The 27,559-nt window shown below is 39.5% G+C and overlaps 1 protein-coding gene across 17 annotated transcripts in view; it reads right to left on the reverse strand.

The window, feature by feature from the left end:
• Positions 1–27,559, reverse strand: part of SOX6 (SRY-box transcription factor 6) — a 459,305-nt gene that overhangs the window by 82,137 nt on the left and 349,609 nt on the right. For all 17 annotated transcript variants that reach the window (XM_030560472.1, XM_030560465.1, XM_030560471.1 and 14 more), the window contains one exon: positions 26,583–26,662. In XM_030560472.1, the coding sequence (XP_030416332.1) occupies positions 26,583–26,662 (80 nt within the window). The remainder of the gene's footprint in view (positions 1–26,582; positions 26,663–27,559) is intronic.

A 27,559-nucleotide genomic window follows, 5' to 3' on the forward strand; every position in this document is an offset into this window, starting at 1 on the left:
TAGCCCAGTAGACAATCATTGATAGAGATGTATTTGTTGCATCTTAAGGGCAGGGCAGAAGTCCTTGCAGTAGAAGTCTTGGTCTAATATCTCAAGTCTCTGCAGTATACAGAAGCAAGCCTGATTTTCTAGTGAGCAGAGGACTAATTTGTAATTTGTAGTTTAGCAGCTGCTCAACGGGGACTGGACACTGAATTACCCCAAGTCTTCAAGGATGAGCAAAGATAGTAACAAGGACTATGGGCCACTGGGTGAGTGTATGGGAAATTGCTTGAGTGGAGGTATGCTAATGTTAAAAGTTTAATAAAGTTGCCTTTATAATGTGACACTGTATTGAGAGTTTTATGGTGCTAAGTCATATGTCTGGAATTGTTTTGCCTGTCAGTGTTATAAACTTGTCCTAAGCATAACAAAAATAAAAATACACCGTATATACGAACTTTTTGGTATGGTACATGCAAATTCAAGTTTTTCCAGAAATAGAGGCAGAGGCAGAACAAAAATTCACCCTGGTGCCTGCAAAATTGTCATTTAGGCAGAAAAGTTGGGTAACTACACATAAATACCTGCATGTCTGAGGGATTAGGCAATCTGAATTAATATATGCAAATAAAAGATCTGTTGGTGCAAATCTTTTCGCAAACATAATTGTACATTCACCTTTGAAAATATGGCCTTAAATGGCAATCTAGGAGAGTACATAGAGTAGATCGGGCAATGCAGATTTTATAAGCAACTTCAAGAAAAATATTGTGACGGGAAAATGAATGTAGGCTGTTAGATTTTTATGTTCTGGAGTAAAAGTTTCTATAGAAATCTTTCCATTGAAATGCTAACTTGTTAGCTATTGACTAATGACTATAAAAATTTATTAACCTACCCCAAAATCATGAATTTTAAGATGTATTAGTCAGCCACCGCAGTAACTAATGAGTCACAGCAATTCTTTTCAGTCCTGTTACTTATAAATTTAAAGCAGCTCTAAATATTACTGCATCCTTTTTACGTTGGCACATAAAATGATAGTTATTTACGTAGCTGGAGTGAGAATATTATAAGAGCAGCTTAAACATTGAAACATATCCTCTTTTCAACCTCTCTCTATTACTTCCAGAACTTAACAGTTTAAAAACTGCCAATTTACAAAATAAGACTCTTGATTACACGTTCTACTAGTTGGTTCAAATTCATCAAGTACTCAAGACCCAGTTTGTATCGTACATTTAATAGCCCAGATTCAGACCAAAGTCAAGATATTAAAAAACAGGTACCTATAGTTAGGTTCCTAAAATCCTAATAGGCACTTAAATGAAGGTGAGCCCAGTTTTCAAAAGTGCTGAGCACCCAGCAGCAACTTTTGAAGTCAGTGGGAGCTGCTGGGTGCTTAGCACTTTTGACAATCAGAATTTTTATAAACTGGTTAAGGCTCCAAAATCCATATTCAGGTGTCTGAGCTACAACCAGGAAGCAGTAACAATACCAACCCTGCTTTGGAATGAACCCCCACAGGATTTTCCACTACCAACTTACAGTAAGTGAAATTGGCCTATATTTCAAAGCATTAAAACTGAGTTACATAATACAATGGTGCTTACTCCCTGCTTTACTAAACAGAAACTACCTAGAGCATTGAATATTTCTATTTTAATTTCATTAATATTGTGAAAAACATCATGCATATCCAAACATTTCCAGCAATAAATCAATAGGATGATAATACTGAGCCCTTCTGCAGTGCATTTCATCCAAGGATCCTGAAGGATTTTAAAAGCTAAGCCACCAGCTAAGCCTCACAACCCTTTTGTGAAATATATAAACAACAGGCAAATATCACTATGCCCACCAACAAAATGCAGACATGTCTGGGTGGAACATGAGGTGCTTAGGCTTACACAGTTCCTTCACTAGTATTAGGCTCTAATGACTGGCCATACAAGGACTCTCTTATTAATGCAGGTTCCCCTATAGTCCTCATCACTTTTCATCTTGCGCTTATGCACACAACACCCTTCACTGGCACTGTGCTGTGTGAATATGGGCAAATCACATAACCTTTCTGTGTCTCAGATTTCTCCCATCTTTAAAGCTAGAATGATGATACCTACCTCATATTGTAGTACTTTGAGGCTAAATGAATGCAAAGAGCTTTGAGAGTCACAGATTGCCTCAAATGCAGGAGTTGAACAACTTCTCTTCATTCAAATACCTTCTTGAAACATACATCATTCACAAGGCCTTTCAATGACATCACACTTAAGACTATGTGTGTGTAAAAACATATTCTGTCTGCCTATCAAAACTCTGTTACTCACACACACCAGATAAGTGAAACAACAAAGAACTGTCAAAGTAGTGTTGTTGTCATCATCATCATGATCATCATTTAGAGGTGAATAAAATGGGATGGCCCTTGAACCAAGTATACGTGAAATTTACGTTGACGGTTCTTTGTTGTTTCACTTATCTGGTGTGTGTGAGTAACAGAGTTTTGATAGGCAGACAGAATATGTTTTTACACACACATAGTCTTAAGTGTGATGTCATTGAAAGGCCTCGTGAATGATGTATGTTTCAAGAAGGTATTCGAATGAAGAGAAGTTGTTCAACTCCTGCATTTGAGGCAGGATGTTGCTTCAGGCATAACAGAGCAGGGTGGAAATAAGCACAAATGAGAGAGTGAGAAGCGATGGAGAGCGCAATTAAACTTATCTGGAGCCAAACTATGGGTTTGAGAGGAAAAGTCAGAGGAAATGAGATTAGACATACAAGCTGGAGCAAATTTGTGTAGAACCTTAAATGTCCAGACTAGAAGCTTTAAGTTTAATGCTGATGATGAAGAGGGACCAGGTGATGCCACGGTCCAAGTGCTGGAAAAAAAAATTATTTTTGTGACAGAATTTCAAAGATACTGAAGCAAAGCAAGGTAAGATGCAGGGAGGCCAGATGAAGACAGTCACAGTGCCCAAGGTGAGAGAGAGAATCAAAACACAAACGAGTGTTGTGAAGGTCAGATGGAATGGAAAAGATGGATTTGAGAAATATTCGGAGCCAGTGGGATTCAGCTGGATGCGTGGGAAAGAAGGAAGAAGTGTTTCTAAAAACATGTTGGCTTCTACTCTCTTGTACAAGAAGATTCACAAAATCTTCCTCTGTATTTGTACAGTGCAATGTCTCCTAAGATGTGGGAAGTATTTTGGGGTCTGAACACAAATAAGACATTCTAAGCTTGCTGCTTAGCTTTAATGTCTTCTCTTAATAAAACCGTAAATCCTATTATATATCCACAAGGAATATGTTTGAAACAGTTTAAAACAATAAAGCTATTGAGACTCAATTGAGGAACCTTATTTGTCAGAGTTCTAAATAAACTGTGCAATGTTGTAATATCTTATTTACAGAGATGAAAGCTCAGCCTTTGAGACAATGAGTAATTCGGTTTCAGAAGGAAAAAATTCTATAGGGATGACTGCAAATGCATTATGGCACTTGATGTGGTTGTTTTTTCTTATATAGTGCATTTAGCTGGCAATGTTATGGAGCTATAACTCCAGAATTTTAATCCAGGATGTACACTATACCTTCATAATATAACTCTCTAATCACAAAAACAGAACTTACAAAGCCTATCTAAAACAGCAGCTTCTTCAATACAATACCAGTGCACTGTTCAGCAAAAAAAATTAAAATAAAAAAAATAAAATCTCTGACGGACTCATTTTTCTATTATTATTTATTCTTGCTGTGGTTGTTCCAGGTACTAGGTGTTGTACAGACACAATGAAAGACAGAATCCCTGCTCCAAAGAGTATTCTTTCTATTGGAAGGAAAAATTGTGTTGTGCTTTAATCATTGGATTAGGTCAATTTCCCAGTTCAACCACCGACTTCCTGTGTGACCTTGGGCAATTCACTTAAGGCAAACTTTTCAAAAGCATCTAAGTGACTTAGAAGCCAAAGTCTGATTTTCAAAAGTGTCTTGGGCACTTAGGACTCTAAATCCCAACTGAAAAAGGTCACTCATCATCCCTCTCAGTAAAATAGGGATAATTCTGTAAAATAGAAATAATAATACTTCCTTTCTCCTATCTTTGTCTGCCTTTTTAATTTAGATTGGTAGGGTCTTTGGGTCAGGAATGTCTCTTACTTTGAGTACGGACAGCGCCTTGCACAATGGAGCACTGACCTCAGCTGGGACCTCTCAGCGCTACAGTAACACTATAATTAATGAGAAATGGGAATGAGGTTAGCTATATAAACAAAGACTATCACAAGGTTATTTTACTTGTTTGTTTTTAACAAGCTGCCTTTGTCTAGAGAGATTTGCATAGTGTTTCTTCCCCAAATAAACTAAAATACAGAGTCCTTAGAGTCAAAGGTGAGTTAAAGGAAAATGGCATCCAGAGACACAAGCCAGCCCAAGAAACTCATTAGCGCATAACCATGCGACAAACCCAGAGGCAACTCTAAAGCTCCTATGCTACTGCCTGTGGAGTCTGCCAGGGAATCAGATGCTGTCGTTAGAAAAATATCTTCCACAGCTCTGCATCTGGGCCTGTGACTTCCTTCCATAGAAAAGGAGGAGGAAAGGTGCATGTACAATTGTTTAAATTGATTACTTGATTAAGAAATCTCAGCCTGGAAAAAGCAAAGCATTTTTGTGTGAAAACATCCCCTAAAAAGAAACAGAGAAATATGTTTTATTTTAAAAGTACGTTTTATTTCATTTTATAGTCCATTTGCACAGATGTTACCTGTTAGAACTGTAGATACTATAAATGTGTGTGTTTATATAAGAAGTTGAATATAGTTGTACAGGTGTAAGTAAGAGCAGAATGTGGCCCACACTATTTGTACTCGTATAAATGCACAAGGGATGTAAATGAACAACATTTCAGTTCATTAACATATTATTTATTATATTTAGCTCAGAAAATCCCACTGAAACCTAAAAATTTGGCTGTGGCTTCACTGAAATACAATTTTAAAATATAAATACCAACAAGTATAGGATTTCAATTTAACTCATATGCTTATTATATATAGTAACCAATGAGTATTTGACTTTAATTAGATGTATAACTGAAGTGGCACTGATTGCAGCACATACATAGAAAAGTGGAGTTGCAATTATGAAAAAGTTTTTCAAGGATAAATGTTAAAACAATAGCCAAGAGCATACTTCAAAGGTTGAATTTGTCTACAGCATATCAGTTTCATATATCACAGCCATATGCTTCCTTTAAAAATATTTCCTTGATTTTGTTTGTTTTGCTGTTTTTGTGGGGAATTAACCCTACCTACAGCGTGGACTGAGAGATTGGATCATTCTGGTTTTACAGATCCAGCACTGCACAAAGAGTTTGCATGGTGTAGGTGTATAACTTACTGCTATCCCACTTCTCACAGTACTGTGCCAAACACCTTTGAAAAAAGGCCTTTAGGTGAAACACAAGCCGATAGCCAATGAGTTATTGTGACTAATGTCATCATAACAAAGGCTGTTGCATTGATTATTAATGAGTTTTCTGGCTAATGTCCTTGCAAATTTATTACAGCCTGCCATTTGCAAACAAACTAACTGCCTCTGTGAGAATACAAATGATACATTTCATGTTCATGGATGGAGTCTGAGGACTTCTTTTTTCCCCTCTGTTTCCATTTATGCACCTTCTCTGAACACAACAGTTTACTGAAGTCTCACTTGGAAAAACTGCCATCTATTGGATTAAGAGGTTACTGAATACTAGTTATTCATATTGATGCACTTTTCTTTCTTTTCTGTAGCTATCAACAGGGTTGGGTGCATTTTAATCTTTGTGACAGCTACTCAGCATATGGCACAGGAACACTCTCCTATGGTTCTCAATGTTATTCAGTGTATGGCTTCTTAGGAGAACATGTACATCTGATTTACTATTTCCATCAAGCTGCAATGCAACATGTACTTAGACCTCAGTACCAGTCCACTAGCTTCTTTTACCGACTACATTCCCTTTACATTGTGAACAAAAATTACCCTCATAGCTTATAAACCCCTGCGGTGGACAATGGTCAACCTGTATTAAATTAAAACAAAAAGTGTAAATATTTTAGATATTGTAGTTTCTGTTGTCCCAATACTGCAGTCAATGGCCTCTGAGGTAAAATAACAGCTTTACTTTGTTAAAAGGACCTGACTTTAAGTGGACCATGGAATATTTATGTCTCTTTGTAGTCCTTTGAAGGAGTTATCTTATGTTTTTATGCCTATCACCGGTCAAAGGTTCAAATCAGCACTTCTTTCTGTCACTCCTTATATATTTTACTATAATTTACAGCTCAGCAAGAGGACTCATAAAACAAAAGTGTCTATTTTACTTCAGCAACTAATTCTAGCTAATCAAAGCTTTCCAGCAAAACAACTCAGCATGAAACTCTGCATGGAAAATATGCAGAGAACAAAGCATTTTGTCAAATAACACATCTCATGATGTAAACACATAAGTCTCTTATAGGAAATTTTATCACTTCCGCATTATCGGCACACAAAAGGAGCATTCTTGTCGCAGACCTGGTGCAACTGTGGAGCCATCGTCATTGGAAACAAGAGCCTGATTAGGTTCCCACACAGATATGAATAGACTTTCCTTTTTTAGTGTAATGCTGCCTTTCTTATTTCTTAAACAGACTGGTAATTGTGACCAGAAAGACACTGAATTGTGTTTGGACGACATTTGTTTCTTCTTTTTTTTTTTTTAGCTACCCAGTGACACCAATTATTCCATATGGTTGTCCTCTTCTGGAAAGTCTGAGTTAATCCACAGCTGTGAAGATGAAGAAGGACTCAGCAGGCTCAAACTCTGTTGGATCTCTTGTCTGCTAATAAAGTCCACAGTCTGCTGGACAGATGTTTAAGAGGATCTGTTAAATAAGTCAGAGACAAAGATCCTGACCTCTACTGGGGAAAATTTTATTATTCCGGAAAGGGGCATCATTGCAAAGCATTAATAATTAGCTGCACCCTATCTGTTCTTTATGGTTTTTGATTTCTTGCCTCAGCTTTTGGAAGAAATAGACTATTGCTACTTGTTCAGAGAACAGTAATATAATGGGGCTTGATGCAAATATTAGTGGACTAGATTATCACATTGCCAGGCATTCTGAATAAATGATATAATTCTTTGTCTTTGATTCATTCTTAAATACTGTGATTCATATATTTTGTATCATTGCAATATATATGTATGGTTTTATTTGTCACAGTATGTATTTCTGCTGAAAGAGCCTTAATTAATAAAGCCAGCTACAGCGCATCAATTTTAAAGTTTAGTGTAATGGGAAATGTAAACTAAAGATCAAATTAGTATTTGACTAATTTTTCTTTAAATGGTATTAACATTCCTTGTATTTAAATTAAGGCAGTTACAGCAAATATAGTTCTGTCCAAAAGCTACAGCTGCTGTGATGGAATATAATGTGGAGTGAAACACTAGTCGGCATTCTGCAATAATATCGATTTATTTAAGTACCAATTAACTTCTGACTGTCTGTCCCTGTGCTCATCACCATGGCATGGCAGAGCATAGGCATCAAAGCCCAAAGCCCACTCTGCTTACACTGGTGTAAATTTGGAGTAACTCCACTGAATTCAAATGTAATTGCAGCAGTGTAACTGAGAGCTGAATTTGCCTCCAGGCATACATGCATTAAGGTGCTCTTAAGATCATTTCCATTTTGTTTGGTTTTCTACTACACATCTTATTCTTTTGACCTCTTCCTGCTTTGAAGGAATGCTGCAGAAACTGCCCTACATACATAAGTGCAGAGAGCTCTCATTTGAGCATCATTTCTGGGACTTATACTCCTTAAGTACCAAATGACTTTGGACTGATTAAATTATGACAATTAAATACAATCTCTTAGAAACTGCCTGTTCACAACCAGTTTACGGTAAAACTGAGAGCAAAGCCAAGAAAGCATGCTTAGTGCTCATATAAACTATCAGTAGCTGCCAGTGGCTAAGATGATCAAAACAACTAGGCACCTGGCAGTTGCCTCCTTAATACTGTATTTGTTTCCCCTTAGAGAAGTAAAACAGTTGGTTTATTAGCTTTACTGCACCTCAACAAATTTCCAGGGCATGTCACCCCATCACCTTATAAGACTGCATGATATATTTAATGAAACAGCATCAAAATTGCAAAACAAAGGTTTACTTCCTGCAAAATACAAATTTAAATGTATACTTAAAATTTAAAACAGCCAAAGTTCAAACAGCACAATTAGTGCTCTCCTACCACTCAAGAGTATAAATAATGTTGATTCTACTGAAAGAGAATAACTATTCAAGTCACAAGCGCCCAAGTCTGTGATATTTAAATCAGATTTCCCTTTTCTTCTGATGTGACTGAGTCAAAGATCTAACCTTATGAAATGTAGGTACGCCCCTAAAGTCCCCAGAAGAAAAAACTACATTTCTGCCATGTCAGGAAAGAACAAAGGGCAGGCCAAAAGCTGACCAGGGGAACAAAATAACAGCTAGGAAAAAAGCCTTTCTGCTCTGAATATGGAGCTCTCAGACTCTGAGGAGCAATTCCCTTGTGAAGCCACTGATGGGAGGGTGAAGTAAAAAAACCTCACTGACTTGTGGCTGTGTCTCACCTCATTTCACTCATTTTTTTTTTCAAACAGACTGAATGTTGCTCTGCCGAGAATATGATGCTAAGCCACTTTTCCTGTAGAGTTTTTAAACTGGGCCTCTGAGAAAGGGTTTGATACAATTCAATGACTGAAGTAATACCTTTGTCCATCTGAGCATTAAATGGCCCATTGAAATACAGCTTAGTTGGAAAGAATTTCAGTAAATGGTACTTTCTAATTTATTTTTTCCCTCTCCCAACAGATTACAGCCTGGCTCTGAAAATGCAGCTCAACCACTTTTCATTGCCCCTCAGGTCAAGCCTTTAGCCAGTATTAATTAATATGACCCCCTTACAATACTAGAGGTTAAATGAGAGCAACAAATTGTTCTTCAATACATTACCTGATGCGCTACAAAAAGTTGTACTCTGTTTATGGGCCCTGCTTTAAATAGTCTTAACATTGAAAATGATATAAGAAGAAAGACCATAAGAATGCTATTTTCTCTGGCAGCTACTAATCACAGAACATTAAACACACCTATTTCCATGCCATACACCACGCCTATTGTGTTTAAATAACACACATCAAATAGGAAAGTGCTGCAGCAGACAGTTTAGGTTGTAGGAGCACATACAGCACAAATCTTCAACTTGATAAACTGAAACTATAACGAATCAATGCATAAGTCAGACAGCTTCCATATCTAATATTCTTCCCTGCAGCTATTAGAAGTTTACATTTTTGTCTCTGGAAGGCATGAACATTATTTCATGTCATCCATCATATTTTGTTGTCTGTTACATACAATTTGACTATACCATGGAATTGGAAAGTAGCTGAAACTGTCTTTTTCATCCTAATGATATTAAATGAGAAAAGCAGGTTTTTCTGGAAGCTATTTGTTTACTGCTTTGTACAAAGTTGACTAAAGGATCCATAGCTATTTGAATATTACATTATTTGAAAGAAAGCTTTTTAACACATGGTAATTAGTCCTGTCTCTGTGAGCATGTCTACTGTAAATACTCCTCCTTGACTATCCTTTTGTCCCAAGATTCCTTGGAAGAAAGCAACCAAGCGATAATTCAGCATTATTGCTGCTTCACTGCACTAATCACTTAAAGAGCAGCTAAGACCCTATGCTCACTGCCACAAGGCTCCTACAGCATCCTGGCCTAAGGCAGGCTTTGTGACCCAGCAGCATCCAGATGTCAAGAGGAATATCCAGGTCCTAATGCAGCATGCCGTTCCTTTCCAGTATGGTCTAAACATCTGTTTCATCTGCTGCCATACAACCTGCTGAATACACTGAGCCTGCAGTCGGAACTAGGGAATAGAAATAGAGTGGAACTGAAATACTGAAATTGCCCAGCTCCACGTGAGTTTCACTAAAATACCTGCAGGTAACATAAAATGCTTGGTACCCAAAAATCTGAGTTTGACCATTCACGATACCAACTGTAATCCTAGGAAAAAATCCTAGTCAAATAGTAAATGGGGGGGAACACGATACAGTGAGCAAGCCTTTTGCATACTGTAAATTCCACAGTGATCACCGCTTTTTCTCATAGTGAGCAAATTTCACCATGTCATAACTCTTTAGTTAACTTGCCTTGTTAGTTTTCCCTTCTTTGATGGTGTGAACGGGGGTGAGCCAAAGGCATACGCAGTATGTAAATTGTTTGTGAAGGTTATGATTCCTGCTCTGTATTCAAAATACATAAAAGCTAAGGTTAACACATGCTTCTATTAGGTATTTATGATTCCTTGCAGATAATGACTCGAAAGTTTTAAAAATCACTTAGCATCTTTTTATCTAAAAGATAATAATTAAAATAGAAAGATTAACATAGCACATGACAAAAGGAGTGAGCATTTTGGTGATCTGTCTCAACTCTTCTACTAACTCAGGGAGTTGCACAAAATGACTGCACCACAACTAAGGTGGGGCATAGTTTGTCTGAAGAGGACAGCCCTGCTTTATGGTGGGGGGGAGAGGGAGGAGGACAGAAACTGCTGTAAAAATGATGCTTGGTGGTCAGCTTTGCAGCAGTGACTCATCTCCCTCTCCCCCCTATCTCCCCACACACACACACCAGGAATGTGAGGTCAAAAGGGCATAAAGGAATTAAACCTGGGTGGGGAAAGTCTCTTTGTTCCACACAGCGAGTAAGCCAGCACCCATCCTCCCTCCTCTAGTGGAGGCGAATTGCAGGATGGGTTAGGACCTGCTGTGGGCATTACACTAGTCGCTCCTTTTAAAGGGGGGCTGTGAAGGAATTTTTCATGCACTACTTGAATTGGCTTCAGTGGAGTGTGATTTTTTCAACTTCCCCACAGCAGGTGTGAGGGAGGACCTTTTACGGTGAGAAGAAAAGGTGGTAAACTACATGTCGCAACTTATTTTGTAAGGTTGGGTGGATGTCCAGCGAAGGTACTCCTTAGGAAAGGCAGCCAGTGACCAGATAAATGGCCTGGTAAAGGACTTAAAAGGAGGTACTGGATAAAGGAACAGAATGGGGGAGGGGCTTAGGGACTCCTCTGATTGGTACGGCAAGGAGCCAACCTCCCCACCCAATCCCCCCATTCTCATAGCCCACCTTAACCCTCTTATGAGGGTGGTGGATGGTAAGGTCCAAGCCATGGGTGAACTGAGGGACCTAGATGGAAACAAAGGGGGGCTAGTGGAAGGCATGGAGAACTGATTTGAATAAGCATGGATTTGCCTGCACTGTACACTTTATCTGCCGAGTAGTCCCAGACATCTATATAATAAAGTTGTGGCCCGATTAAAATCCATAACAAGTGTCTCCTGTCTATCTTTCAGTGTACCCAGACAATGGCAGTAAAGTCCTTCCTAAGCACAATTACAATGCAGATTCACAGTCAGCTCACAGCTCTCGTAGACTATTATTTATGTTGCACAGGGATAAACAAGATGACTTATTTCTGATTTCAGTGACCCTATCAGATAGCACAATATATCACAAAATTTGGGATGCAGCAGTCAATCTCTAAGTCCTGCAAAATCTTACATAGTAGCTCTGGCACTAGTGCATACAACCATTATACATTTGGTACAGTAATGTCTAAATAAAGCAAAAATTCTCATACTATCGAACCGAGTGGTCTACAGAGCAGCTTCTGTCTCAGTACTGAGACAGAATGCTAGCAGGCAGTTGTAGCTTATTCCAGGACTTTTAGGATTTCCAGAGACTTGTTTTGTTAACCAATTAATCTGAAAAGTTGAAAACTAATTTCTACACCTTCCATGGCTGCTCCATGGATGCCTTTGTTAGATTTGTTTGTTTTTAGTGTCAGTTCAACATGAGCAAAATTGTGGACAACTCCAAAGCTGGAGGGGTAGCAGACACATAGAAGAGCAGAATGAAAGTGCCCTGGAGAAATTACAGCAGTGGCAGCTGCAAGCTATGAGGTGGGATTTGTGATATGCAATAATTCTACATCAAAGGAAAGGAACCATGGATGTACAGTAAGCTGCCAAATTGATGGTAGGTATGAAGCTTTGTATTTAATAATTTAATGGATTTTCATACTTTTGCCTGTAAAGCAAAATGTACATAGGATCGGCTGGTTCAGGGAATTGTTAATAGTTACTAGTTTGACTCTAGCTCATGTAAGTAATTGGTATCTAAAAAATGGTATCGTCTGATGGCTATACGGTGGCCTATGTGAAATGAATTAGAAGGGACCTGAGAACTGCATTACTTTCCTAACCAAAAAGGTGAAGTTATCAAGTCAGGAGTAAGACACGTGCCTGTTATGGGGAAGGTTGTGTAACTGCTGCCTGTTTTGTGACTATTTCTAGACCTGCCAACCTGGCACAAAAATCAGAAAGAAAACAAAAAAAGTACAGTAACAGACAAAAGCAATAGAAAGCTGTATATATAAAAACTGAATAGTACAAATATCTTCTGTATATATACATGTGAGGCTCTGAATCAGGTCTGGGAGAAAGGGGTGGAATACCTAGCTGGCCTCTCAGAAGGAGTAGACAGCACACACAACTATTGCTTACATCAATATTTCCTACAACTGCGTAGAAAAAAAAAGTACTCATTTATTTACTAATGATGCTGAAAGGCAAAACTGATATAATTAAACTTCTCTAGGCTCCCATGAGAAAACAAGAAGCCACTAGTCCTACAAGTGGATGAGAATCAGGGAAGAGAAAGAGTCCCAGTTAAATTACCTCACTTTTAAGCCCATGTGGTGGTGTCTCCATCTTGTGAGAAGACTCTGAAAGTCACAATTAAGAGGCATGTTTTCAAAGTGCAATTTGAAGGTTTAAACTATATAACTTATCTACTATCGAAGAGCCACAGAGAGTTCACACTCTAGTTCACAGCCATGGCATTATTTTCACTAGCAAAACTGGAAGATGACAACTAGGGATATAATAAATATACACTGGCTCTACTGATCAGGAGAAGCTTTATCACTCAGCTGGGGCACATCTGGGAAAAAAGTCATTCAGGTGCATCTCTAGCATCCCATTCAATTAACATATCATTAAAAATGGTTTTGTCCCCTCTCAGCATGCTGTGTTACCTGATAAGTCAATATATTTTCAACATAGATTTAAATGCAAAAAACAGTGAAATGTCTTCTTTGTGAACCATAAAACAGCCCTAGTTAAAAGCTATTTTTAAACTTTTAAAATAATTACATTATGGGCCATTTGCAGATCATGCATAAAAAATCTCCTACTGTATATTTAGAACTTACATACACTTTCAAACAAATTATTTGTTTTAAATGTTTTTAAAAATTAAGAGCAAAATGGGCCTCTAAAATTACCCCTGCAATTGTGTGTGTATAAATTCCACATTTGCATCAAAATCAAAAGTAACTGTAAACCCAGTTATGCATGTTGTGTATGAAAATGTATCTTAGACATGCAAATAAAGAATTTACAAAGGCAGACTTTGTGGGGCCTGTTTGAAAATGTGGTCTGAAATGTTCCTCTGTGTGTTCTCTTCAGCATTACTCTTCTTTTTTACCCAAATTTTTCTTTCTACGAGCATAGGAATTCACACACCAGCTCAGACCACTGGTCCACCTAGTCTAGTAACTTTCCTCTGACAGTGGCCAGTCAGAGGACAATGCAAAACATCTGGTAGTGGATAATTATGGAATAATCTGTCCACAGAGGAAATTTCATCCTAACTCAATTAGTTACTAGTTGGTTTACTCCCTGAAGCATGTATCCAATTTTTATTCTATCTAACTGAAGATGTTCTCATTATCTACATGTCTTATCTTTTTGTAATCCTCTCAAGCACTGATATCTTGACTCAATGATATCTTGTGGCAATGAGTTACAAAGGCTAATATTATACTGTGAAAAAGTATTCCCTTTATCCATTTTTAATTTGTTGTCTTTTGATTTCACTAATGTCTCCTTTTTCTCATGTTACGGAAAAGCTCAAACGGAAGATCCCAATTTTACCTTTACTACACCATTATTCATACACCTTTCTGACATCTCTATCTAATGTAACAGTCCAACTCTGTTCAGTTTCTCCTCATACTGCAGTCTCTCTGTGTCATTTTGGTCATCCATCTATAAACGCTTTCTATTTCTTCTATATCTCTTTTGATAAGGCCTGGTCTACACTACGAGTTCAGGTTGAATTTAGCAGCATTACCTCGATTTAACCCTGGACCCATCCACACACTAAAGCCCCTATTTTCTACTTAAAGGGCTCTTTAAATCGATTTCTTAACTCCACCTCGAATGAGGGGATTAGCACTGAAATCAGCCTTGCCAGGTCGAATTTGGGATAGTCTGGACACAATTTGACGGTACTGGCCTCCGGGACCTATCCCAGAATGCTCCATTGTGGCCACTCTGGACAGCGCTCTCAACTCTGCACTGGCCAGGTAGACAGGAAAAGGCCCGCGAACTTTTGAATTTCATTTCCTGTTTGGCCAGCTTGTTTGCAGAGCTCATCAGCATGAAGTGCACATTGCCGGGGCACACTGTCTGGCCCGTACTTTGTGAGAAGTCTATTACCATGTCCCTCTCATCACCGCGCTGCTGTTGCCTCCTCACCGGTGTGGGGACTTATTCTCCCTACACTGATCTAGGTGGATGGGGTGTGGCGCTGGACCGGGGTTGTGTCCGGGCTCTTCGCGTGAAGCTGCCGCCTCCTCGCTGCCCCCTTGCTTCCCCCCGGGGCCAGACTCTCTGCTGCCGCCATCCGGGAGAGGAGGCGAGTGGCTCGGGCCGCGGCCCCCGCTCCTCGCTCCCTCTCATACACTCGGGCACCGGGCGCTGCTGGGGCCCCGGCCAGGCAGCGCAGGGAACCCAGGCGGCCGGGCTCAGCGCCGCTCCCACTCTGGTGTCAGGCATGTGTGGGTCTCTGCGCAGGGCACTCCGCAGGCAGAGGTAGGCGGCAGCTGCCACGCGTGAGTGCCCGTTGCCTCCTCGGCCGGAGCCCTGTGGCTGTGGCGGGGGGCGATGGGGGGGCCGGTCCGGGCTGCAGCTCGCGCCTCGGATCCGCTTGTTTTCTGTGTCTCACACAGAGCGATTGGTTCGGGAGAAGAGAGGGGAAGAGGCTGTAGATCGTTCTTTGTGTGGTCGGGGATTGCGTCGTTGCGGTTGGCCAATCAGGGGTGATTAGAGGCATGGTAAGCGCGTGATTTTTCTTTTTGTCCAATTAGATTGCTAGCATGTATGATGTTAGCCCGCATGATTGGTTCTTATGTAACCAGACTTAATTATATAAGGGGGTAGTAGAAAAGAATAAAGGGATTCCTGACTTGTTTGCAGCTGTGTTGACTGTGTGAATTTTCTTCGCTCCGCATGAGATACCACACACCAGGGCCGGCGCTTCCATTTAGGCGGCCTAGGCAATCGCGTAGGGTGCCAGGATTATTGGGGGGCAGCATTTTGCTGGTGGGGGGGCAGCAGGCGGCTTCGGTGGACCTGCCACAGGCATTCCTGCAGACAGTCTGCTGCTCCTGCAGCTCCAGTGGACCTGCCGCAAGCACTTCTGTGGACGGTCTGCTGCTCCCGCGGCTCCAGTGGACCTCCCGCAGACACGCCTGCGGCAGCTCCACTGGAGCCGTGGACCAGCGGACCCTCCGTAGGAATGCCTGCAGCAGGACCACCGGAGCCACAGGAGCAGTGCGCAGGTCGGCGAAATGGCTGTGCACCTAGGGCGCTAAAAACACTAGCGCCGGTTCTGCTCTTCACCTGGTTTTGCGTGAAACAATTGTCTGCCGTTGTCCTGACAGAGGCAGGAGCAACCCATGACATGGCTTACAGGGAATTAAAATCAACAAAAGGGGTGGCTTTGCATCAAGGAGAAACACAAACAACTGTCACACAGAATGGCCCCCTCAAGGATTGAACTCAAAACCCTGGATTTAGCAGACCGTTGATTTCACAAAACAAATCGGGTCAATTTCTTGTTTTGATCCATCTATATTTTACATATTGGGCTGGCAGCAGACAGTGCAGTACGACTGCAAGCCATCATCATTTCGTGGGTGCTTGGCAGAAGATGCTGCATTATGATTGATAGCCATCATCATCTCCTGGCTGTTCACCAGAAGACGGTGCAGTAGGACTGCGAGCCATCATCATCTCCTGGGTGCTCGGTAGAAGATGGGAGTGACCTGGCTGAGTCACTCCCATGTCTGCCCAGGCGCCCCTGACCAACCTCACCGAGGTCGGCTAAAAGAGCACCCAGGAATATGATGACGATGGCTACCAATCGTAATGCACAGTCTGCTGCCAAAAGGCAATGAACTGCTGCTGTGTAGCAATGCAGTCCCACATCTGCCAGCACCCAGGATATGTACAGTGACAGTGAGCTGAGCAGGCTCCATGCTTGCAGTGGTATGGCATCTGCTCAGGTAACCCAGGAAAAAAGGCGCAAAACGATTGTCTGCCGTTGCTTTCATGGGGGGGAGAGGGGAGCCTGATCACATGTGCCCAGAACCACCCACAACACTATTTTTTTGTCCCATCAGGCATTGGGATCTCAACCCAGAATCCCAACGGGCAGTGGAGACTGTAGGAACTGTGGGATAGCTACTCACAGCTACCCACAGTGCAACGCTCCGGAAGTTGACACTAGCGTTGGTACTGTGGAAGCAGTCCGCTGACTTACAGCACTTAGAGCATTTTGTGTGAGGACACGCACAATCAACTGTATAAAAACATTTTCTAAAAAAAAGACTTCCATAAATTCGACTTAATTTCGTAGTGTAGACATATCCTAACTAGAACTGCATACTGTATCACAGATGAAAACATACCATTGATTCACATAGTGGTATTATGATGCTTCCAGTATTATTTTTATCCTATTCTTTAAAGTTTTTAACAACTTGTTTGCTTTTTTGACCACTGCTGCACAGGTAGCAGAGGTTTTCATTATGTAGCCCGACCTTTTCCTGAGTAGTTATAGTTAATTTAGAACTCAGCAAATTGTTCACAATTATACTTTTCAATGAGCACCACCTTACATTTTTCAACAGTGAATTTCATCTACCATTATATTACCAGTTCAGCTTAGCTTTGTAAGATCCCTCTGAAGTTCTTCAGTTTTCTCTGGCCTTTACGAATCTGAATAATTGTCGGTTACCTGAATATTTTGCCCCCTCACTGTTCACTACCAATTCCAATCATTAATAAAAATTGTAACAAAATTCTAAATATGGTATATTAAACAAAACAGATCTGAGGCTGGGACCTCAGGAAACCTCAAAATTAAGCTTTTTTCCCTGTTTAAAATTGATCATTTATTTTGATTCTATTTTCTATTCTCTCTCAGTTAGCTATCCTCCTTTATTGCTCCCAGAAAATTCTGCAGTTCTACCAATTCATGGTCAAGGTCCCTACTTCTAATATTCTGAATAATATTGTGTTACTTGTTTTTATGTCTGGCTATTTATTGTACAAATTCCATGTTAACCCTCCTAATAGGGAAGCATTTTTTAAACTTTTTATTAAGGCAAAGTTACAATAAAACACTAACATACTATGCTGCAATTACTTATTCAGGACCAGGTTAATATTTAAAGAACCTGGCTAAAGATTCTGGTTTGCTGGCTGTGGACCCCTCCTCTGCTGAGCGTGCCAAAAAAGAGTGACAATTTCTAAATATATGTCCTATTTGTGCTGCTTCTCTTGTCTATGTATTTGGTGGGCAAGCTTTTCTGTTCTAAGGGCTGTCTACATTTTACCATGCCAGAATTTCAGACGAGGGGGAGGTCACATTTTTTCCAATAACTTGCAGTACAAAGTCTAGCACTTAACAATAAGGAGAAAATTAATGTGTTCTGTTTAAAATGCAGATGCTTTACTGGAAAATTAAGCAAGCAGGTCAGGGGATCTCTAGTAAGCCGACATTTTATCATAAAATGAATCTCTTTAATAATTTCCACCCAAAAGAGTCTAATTTCTGGACACAACCATCACATGTGCAAGTATATACCCCTTTCCCCAATCTGAGAATATGGCAGAGATGAGGGGAAGCAGCTAAGCAAATAAGCAGCTAAGCTGGAGCGTCCTAGTGGCAAGTGCCCAGGGCAGGTAATCATTCAGTAGGAGTCTGGTTCCCTGATAAACCAGAATTGGAAGCAGGTTAGGAGATGGCACCTGCTAAATTAGATATGGAATGGGGTTGAGGCTCCTAAGGACTGGTAGAGGGAGGATACAATCCCCTCTTCCTTTCCCTCTTAGCCCTCAGGGAGGGCAGTGGGGGTCTCAGCAATGCTACTGAGACCTAGCCAACAGAGTAGGGGGCTGATGGCAGTCCTCCCCCACACTGAATGGATTACAAATGAGGGATGGGCTGCACTGGATGAGTTATTATTAGATTGTTCCCAGATGTGTTACTTTATAAAGTTGTGGCCTACATAAACCACATTTCTGATGTCTTGTCGTCCTTTCATCCTGAAGTGTACAGGACAAATCATTTAGCTTCTCTACAATACCTTTACCCTCCTTTAGTGATCCCTTTACTCCCAGGAAGTCCAGTAGCCCTACCAATTCAATCTCAAGTTTTCTGCTTCTAATAGTCTTAAATAATTTCTTTTTATTTGTCTTTATGTCTGCCTATTTGTAATTCAAATTCATGTTAGCCCTCCTAATTTCCATATTCCATAGCACCTGTAAGCACAGTCTACGCTCCATTCTATTTATTTCACTGGGATTGGGGTTTCTGTTTAGCGAAGGATTCCTTTTTGTCTTGAATAACTCTTTGAACGTTGCCACTTAGCTATGCTCATTTTTTCCTTGACTTACTGCACACTTCTTTGTTTTGAGTTATATGCATACCTTCTGTGAATCGAATATGGAATGCTTATGTAGCCTTCATGCTGAGTCTATGAATGGACAGATGATTCCAAAACTTCTTGTGAGACATAAACTCAAGAGTTAGTATAGTTAATATGGTTATCTAATTTTTCAGCCATGCGGATTCTAAAAACATTACTGGCCAAACAAATACACCACATCTTAGACAATCAGAGTGGGAGGAACAAAAATATTCACATCTCATCATCTTAAGGGGCTTTCCCCAGTGACCCTACTAACTGATTTCTAGAATATTTTTGTCTCCTTTTAGCTATGAATTGCCTTTGAGTTTTTGTCTAAACTGGGTTACTTGTAGGGACTGCTTCCTTAGTTTATTCAAAGACCACCCAAAGAAAACAAATGATGATAACTTTCCAGTCTATGAAACTAAGAATTTTTTTCTCTTTTTCCATTTTTTAAAAATTTCTGCCTCTTCTAGATATCACCATCCTTATAACTTTTACTTCAAAGGGAAACTGAGTTATTCATATTACTACTACTCTAACAATTAGCCAGCAAGGGGATGGAGCTATGGCAGTGGAATGTCCGTACACGCACAGTGCCCTACTGTATTTACTATCTCCATAAAGGACTGCATTTGTTGCATTCTTCTCCATACTTACGGATCTATAAGTACATTAAAAATGATAAACGTTCGGATATGTGAACAACCTTGTACTGAAAATCCTTTTCTGCTTGTAACCTATAGTTCACATTAAAAAGTCTGCTGTAAGGCTGTCAGAAACGTAATGAACTTCCAGAAATACACTTCCTAGCCAATTCCCAAAAGGCATATACCATATACATTTCTAAAAAGCGTGGAGGGATGCAACTGCCAGCTCTGAGTGGGCTTCATAGCTAGCACGCTCCCCAAAGACACATCACAATTAAAATAAAGTTTTTTAAAATGTGCCAACCCTCTAATGAAATATCACAGCACTGGTCTACAGGGTACTATTGGTCAATGTAGCAGTAGCTTATTTGCTTCTTCTGACTGACTTTGGAGTGGATACACACTGCAGACATATGTCTTAATAGCCACTGAAAAATAGCTTTTACAAGTACTTTTGCTTGTGTTCAGAGGAAGCCAGTTGTTAGGCTGCATAAACTTTCTGTTCAGATTGGAAACACTCAATCTTCAATGTTCACATGGGTTTAAATTTTCATTCAACCTATTCACATTAAAAGAAGAGCTGCAGTAGACAGTCTGATATCCAAACTCCATACATATGCACTTGCTGATGATGAGTGAATTTAAATATTTATCATTTAGTCTCTTCATACTGTGCCACATCTCAGTCTCCCCTTCTACTCTCTTCTTCATAAAAAGATGAAATCTACACTGCCAAGGTGCAAAGAAATTCAAACTCACCAAAGTTGGAGATTTAAGCTGGAGATCAAAAAGAATGAGAAAAAACATAGGGAGCAAGGTCAAGGGATTAAGTATCCAGCCCAAAAGAACCCTAATCTGTGCCAGGAAAAGTGAAACAGCAACCCATTGACATCATTTTCATTGATACCCTTTCATTACCATTGATATAATTAAACTTGATAACAGAGAGATTACACACACACGTGTGCGAATTGAGAAAGAAGAAGAGAACGTGTATAAATATTCCTTTAATTTTAATTAAACTCTCCTAAATGTTGCAAGCTTGACAAGATTTTAATTTTATTTTTGTATTAAAGAGCATGCTTGCTCTCTCAAAGCTGTATTAAAACCTCTTTCTTTCTTTTTGAGCTTCTTTCACCCCACAATTTCTATGAAATAAAACACAACAAAAATATTTAAATTACTATTTCCACATACCTGAATTTGCACATGCCATTCCCTTAATTTAGGCCACTACTCATAGTATCATAATAAGAAGCATTCTGTTAAAATATGCCCACCCAGAGCTCAGTAGTCTTTGAGTGCTAGATAAAATCATTCTATGAGGCTAATGAAGACAGAAACTCTGCCTGTAACAATATTAAGTTTGTTTTCTCTAGTGATTCGAAGAGGTGAGCAATCTGTCAGTAATACATTGAGTGAAATTACTTGTCTTGTAGGAATTCCTGCTGACAGTCACTCACTCACCATGCTGACCCAAACACCTACCTGCTGACAAACAAATTACAGTGTCTACCTTTGAAAAGGTAACTAGCTGATTTTAATTTTGATTGGTCTCACTGAATTTCTTTCGTGTTTACCCAATTCCCATTCTTCGTTGGGTTAAAAAAGAAAGGAAAATCCAATGGCTTTTGCATTTGAAAAAATTATTATTGACTACATCCGAGAATGTTATGTCAGATAAAACTGTTACAGTGTGTCTAACCAACATTAAGAGTGGCAGCCCTGCCAGTGACTGACTGGGTGAGTGAACATATTACTGAGACAGTATTGTAGGAATTAATTTTCTTCAATAAAGTGATTTTTAAGGCTCATATATTTCACAATCTAAACATATGTCACTGTTTCATAAACAAAATAAATGGATTAAAATAATACATTACCGATATGCTGACACATGGAGATATTTTAATTAGAAATATTTATGCTGTGTGATATTTAACTGCTATATTTGCTGAAGAGGAGCATGCATCATTTAATAAGACGACATAAGGCAGGTATATCACTTTACATGATGTGGTAACAGAGTGGGACCAAATCACCTTCAGTCAATGCTAAGACTATCTGACCACATTAGCCTCAATAAAAAATTGCTTTAAGGTTACAACATATAGAGGAAACTCCATACAGAGAGGCAGTCCTCTAAAACAACTTTTTCATTGAAATAATAAGTCACTAAGACTCTAGTTCAAGAGAATAATATTTCTTCATAAACAGTCACATTTAACGTCTTAGTTATTTAAAGGCCATATTTACATGACTGTTGCATTACATTGGCCTCTTTCCTGCACATTCTTCTTGACTTACTTTAAGGACCAGCACTAAAATAGCTGAGGAAAGCAAATGTCAACTGTGTTCTGAAATTTATATGTGTGAGAGAATTGGTATAAGTAGAAATGTAATATATTGTTTACTGTACTGAGTGCCCTCTGTTCTCCAGAGGTCAAAAGCACTGTAACCTCAGAGTTACAGTTTCTGATTGTTCCCAGGGTTAAATACATTATCAAAATTAATGGTTCAAACCCCTCAACCTTCAGATATATGAGTATTCATGGCTCCATCTGCTGAACTGTTCAACTAAAAATAGCATTCTTTGGCCTTCACTCTACTAATATTGTGCCCCTGAGGCACACTGTGCAATGCTTCAGCAGTGCATTGGATCTGCACCCAGCGGTGTAACAAAAGGTCATTTACTTTGTCTGCAATTAGGAAGAATAGAAATGGACAAACGTATATTTGGTTACAATTTTAAAACTCTGTCTCTTTACTTGATTATAATACTTCAGGCTTCCAGAACACAGCTGCAACCATAGTTAAGACTTGCCAAGGCTCATTAATGTTATGTGATAAACTTTGAAGGACAAATTACACAACTAGATCAGGAGAAAAAGTTATGAACCATAGGTTTTATGGAGATCACTTTGTTTAGGAATAATTCTAGCTAACATAATTGTAATGCTTCATTACTATCAACAGTTTATCAGAAATTGTTGACAGAGTTGCGACATTTCCTTCTTTACCATATAAACTGCTTTGTAGAAATACCCAAAAATGAAAGCAGATTTTTAAACAATAAAGAACATGCTGTAACATTTTTCCTCTTTTGGAGGGACTCTGCACAAGATTTAATGCAGTCAGGTCTGCTGGGACAGCTGAGCTGTGTGCCAACTAAGCTGATACGAGGTTTCCTAGTAATAGGACTGTCAGGACCGCTGTGAAAGCTTGAGAAAAGCTGCCTGATGAGCAAATTCACTCTTTTAAATCAGGTTCACCATGAACATGAGCCTCCAGGAGATTTGATTAAAATGAGTGCAAACTTTTAAAAAGTAGGAGGAAAAAATCAAGGCGACAAGAAAGAAGAGAGATTACAGAGAAGGATATAAAAAGGAGCAGTGAGGGGGAAATGATTTGCAAGTTTCATCGCTCTCACCAATTAGAGCAACAGGCATGTGTTGTACAGATACATCAGCATGGTACACAACCACTATGCATACATACCACATGTGTGTGTGGTACTGTATTTGCAAACTACCCAGCAGAAGGCAGATTTGGGTGGATTCACTCACATATGCTTGAAGCTGAAAGGGTGAACAGAAACACCTTGAAATGGTGCCACACAGATTGCCATGAACACATCAGTCCAGCGCTCTACTCGCCATACTGACTCCCCACTGAATACACTTCAGTCCCGGGTCTCAGTCATGATATTCAGAACCCACCATAGCTACATCTACACCTGAGTTGTAAAGAGTTTTTTATTTTTGATTTTATTTTACAATGAGATAGCTAAGGGCAAGGTGTAGCTTTAGTTCAGGTAGCTGTTCAAGGTGAACTTTTTTTGCTAGTGTATACCAGGATTCTGGGATTGATCCTAGTTACCTAAGAGATCTCTGGTGCCCCTGAAGGTTGGTCACCTGTAGTGGTATGTAGGGTTCAGACCTGTATGCCCAGCTAGCACAGGTATAACTAGTGGTGTAGATGGTGAGACACTGGGCTTGTCTTCATTACAGTTTTTTAACAGGATAAGCCACAAATGTCTGTAATCTGGAACAAGTATATGAGGAGGGTCTGCACTAGCCTTTACAAATATTTTAATAAGCTTGAATTAATTGGCAATCAATGAATCCACTGTTACAACACAGACCTTCTGTGTGAAGTAGCTGCTATTATTATGTGATGTGGCTGGAGAGTTCAAAAGTTCACACTTATAGAGATGAAGTGTTCAGAATGCTGGTCAGAACAGAGAGTTACCTGCTGTATCTAGGAGCAGACTCTAGTTTATAAATGTAAAATAAAAAATAAAAGCACTTGTTTCACACAAACTCTCTTGCACTAAACACAGAATCACAGAAATGAAGGACTGCAAGGGACCTTATAGTCCATGCCCCTGTGCTGAGGAAGGACCATGTATATACCTGGACGAAGGACCATGTATATACCTGGACCAACCCTGACAGCTGTTCTTAAAACACTCCAATGATGGGGATTCCACAATCTCCCTTGGTAACCTTACTCCAGTACTTAACTAGCCTTATACACCTCTACTCTGATATAATGCCACCCGATATAACACAAATTCAGATATAATGCGGTAAAGCAGTGCTCCAGGGGGAGCGGGGTTGCACACTCTGGCAGATCAAAGCAAGTTCGATATAATGCAGTTTCACCTATAACACGGTAAGATTTTTGGCTCCCAAGAACAGCATTATATTGAGGTAGAAGTGTAGTTAGAAAGCTTTACCTAATATCTAACTTAAATCTCCCTCGTAGCAGATTAAGGTGGTTACTTCTCATCCTTCCTTCAGTAGACATGGAGAACAATTGATCACTGTGCTGTTTATATGAATCCTTAACATGTTTGAAGACTAATATCTGTTGACCCTTCAGTATTCTTTTCTCAAGACTAAACATACCCAGTTTTTTTAACCTTTCCTCATAGCTCAGGTTTTCTAAACCTTTTATCATTTTTGTTGCTTTCCTCTGAACTCTCTCCAACTTGTCCACATCTTTTTTAAAGTAAGGCACCCAAAACTGACAAAATATTCCAGCTGAGGCCTCACCAGTGCCAAGCAGAGCAGGACAATTAAATCCTGTGTCTTACATAATGACACTCCTGTTAATACAACCCAGAATGATATCATTTTACTCAGCTGCATTACATTATTGACTCATATTGAATATGTGATCCACTATATCCCCCTATCCTTTTCTGCAATACTACTGCCTAGCCAGTTATTCTACAATAAAGACAAGGACTGCATTAGGAAGGAAAAATCAAATGCAGTCCTTGTCTTTATTGAATGCCACCTTGTTGATTTCAGACCAATTCTCCAATTTATTAAGGGCCTTTTGAATTCTAATCCTGCCCTCCAAAGTGCTAGCAACCCCTCTCAGCTTGGTGTCATCTGCTAATTTTATAAACATTCTCTTCATTTTCAAAGTCATTTGTGAAAATATTGAATAGTATCAAGCCAGGACTCTGTGTGACACTACTAGATACATCCTCCCAGTCTGACAGTGAACCGTTGATAACAACTCTTTGAAGGCAGTTTATCAAACAGCTGTACACCCACTTTATAGTGGTTTCATCTACACCACATTTCCCAAGTTTGCGTATGAGAATGTCATGTGGAACTGTGCCCAAAACTGTCTTAAGATCAAGATAAATCATGTCTACCACTTCCTCCCTATCCATTTGGGTTGGTTTGGCATGATTTGTTCTTGACAAATCCATATTGGCTATCATTTATCAAACTATCATACTCTTAGGTGATTGTTTAATAAATTGTTCCAGTATCTTTCCAGGTATCCAAGTTAGGCTGACTTGTCTGTAATTCCCTGGCTTCTCTTTGTTCCTGTTTTTTAAAGGAAGTTTTACATTTGGCTATCTCCAGTCCTCTTGGATCTCACTATACTCTACAGGCCCAGGTGTTGTTGACGTATAGCAGGAAATACCAGTCAAATGTCACCTGCAGATTTCTATTGGCCAGGGGAATACCTTTATAGGGAGAGCTTTCAACCTACTTAGGGCTAGTCACAGATGAGAAGACAATGGGACTGAAGATCTAGCTCCCCCTCCCCCCCTTTTTTTTCAATTAAAGAAATGGTACAACGGAAGAAGGTTAAGTAAAATGGCTATTTGTCTATTGATCTTGCAATACCTTGCTATTCTACCGTATCCTTATTCTACAAATAAACCCAAGTCTAACATAAGCAAAACTGAGTTTTCACAGGTTTACTTGCAAATAGTTATGTACATCTGCCATCCTTTCCTCTCATGTTGCTCGCTTTCTGCACATTTTAACTCTGACAGCCTTTGACTGCTGCTCCGTTATTTATGACATTATTGTAGCTTTTCTTGTTAAATTAAACATCGATCACCATGAAAAACTGGCTAATAATTTGGTGTGCAAATCATTTTCACATAACATTTAGTTCCATATATGGTGAAAACAAATAAACGACCTAGCCAGGGACCAAACCCAGAAGCCACTGCCCCTGGCATCTGAGTAGCTTAATGCATGGAAAGGTTGAGATTACATAAATACAGAAACCGAGAGTTGGCAATTTATGAAACAGTTGTCACCATACTGTTTGAGAGAAAAAGCAACTGAAAGAAAAAGTAAAAAAACAACAAACTGTATTTTTCTGATATACACAATGCCCCAGCTATAGCTCCTGTAGTGCACTTAGAGGGAGAGAGTCAAAGGAAAATAAAGTTGGAAATGATCTCTGAACATATCTCCTGACAACTGGTCATATAATTAAAAAAAAATTATTCAGTCAGTTGACATAAAACACACAGTACAAAGTCATAATGTTGTCTTTCTTTCAGAGCATGCTGTTATATTTTCAGTATGGTAAGTATATAAGGTGTTAATCCTCCTGGGCTATGCTTAAAAAATTGTTTAACATTCAGACTATTATTTAGCATACAGCTGGTTAGTGGTTAGCAGTTTTCCTCTAAAGTGTTGGCTTCTGTCCCACATTTTTTTGTTCTGGCACATACCTGGAGCTGTAAAGGGCTGAGTCCAGAAGCAGCAGCAGCTGCCATTGTTGATGGAATGAACTGCACAGGGTAGTTATCACCTGTGGAGGAGAACAATGCATACAGGTTTAGACAATGAGCAGAGAATAGCAGCAGGCAAGTGCAAACATGGACCTAGCATTGCCTGTGCTCCACAACACTGCTCTAAGCTCAGCAACACTCCTCTAAGCTCAAACATCTGCAAAAACAAAAGGTTTAGCTGGGCACAGACTTGCAGTGCTACCTTGGAACTTTTTGTTACCAGATAGCTGGTAGGCAAACTGGCAAAACATAAATGTGATGCTCATGATTTTTATTAAAGTACTAAATGTGCAATTTAAGCATGTACACTCTATTACAAATCATAAAACATAACAGTGCTTAGGATACAGTTAAGTAACTTTCAAAAATACTGATTGAAAGATATAATATGGTCTAGATCTTGGAGCTGGGGCCCAATCCTGAAACATGCTGAGGACCCTCTTAAGATAATGGGAGATGCAGTTGTTCAGAACCTCTAAGGATCAGGCCTTATGATTTTTGTGTTCTGTTCCCTGCTCTGTCATTGACTCATTGCGTAACAAGTTCTGGAACTTCTCTGGGACTTAAGTTTTCTCATCTCTAAAATGAGGATGGCAATACTTCCTCATCTCAAAGGGCTGCCGTGAGGATTAACCTATATTGGAAAAGTGCTTTGAGATGCCCATATGAAAGGTATTTTAATCATAGCAGATTTTTTATTGAAAAGATTATATGAAAACTTCACAGCATGTGAACAGCACAAAAACTTAATTTCTACATAACATTTTAGATCTCAACACAGGGAGGTGCTGATTACCCTCAGTTTCTGAGAGCTTAAGGAACTCAGCATCCTTAGATAACTGTGCATTTCAATTATGATTAATATGCTGAAAAATAAGATATGTTGTCTATCTGCAATGAGCACTACAACTTTGCTT

This window comes from Gopherus evgoodei, chromosome 4, assembly GCF_007399415.2.
Source record: "Gopherus evgoodei ecotype Sinaloan lineage chromosome 4, rGopEvg1_v1.p, whole genome shotgun sequence".
Taxonomy (NCBI): domain Eukaryota; kingdom Metazoa; phylum Chordata; order Testudines; family Testudinidae; genus Gopherus; species Gopherus evgoodei.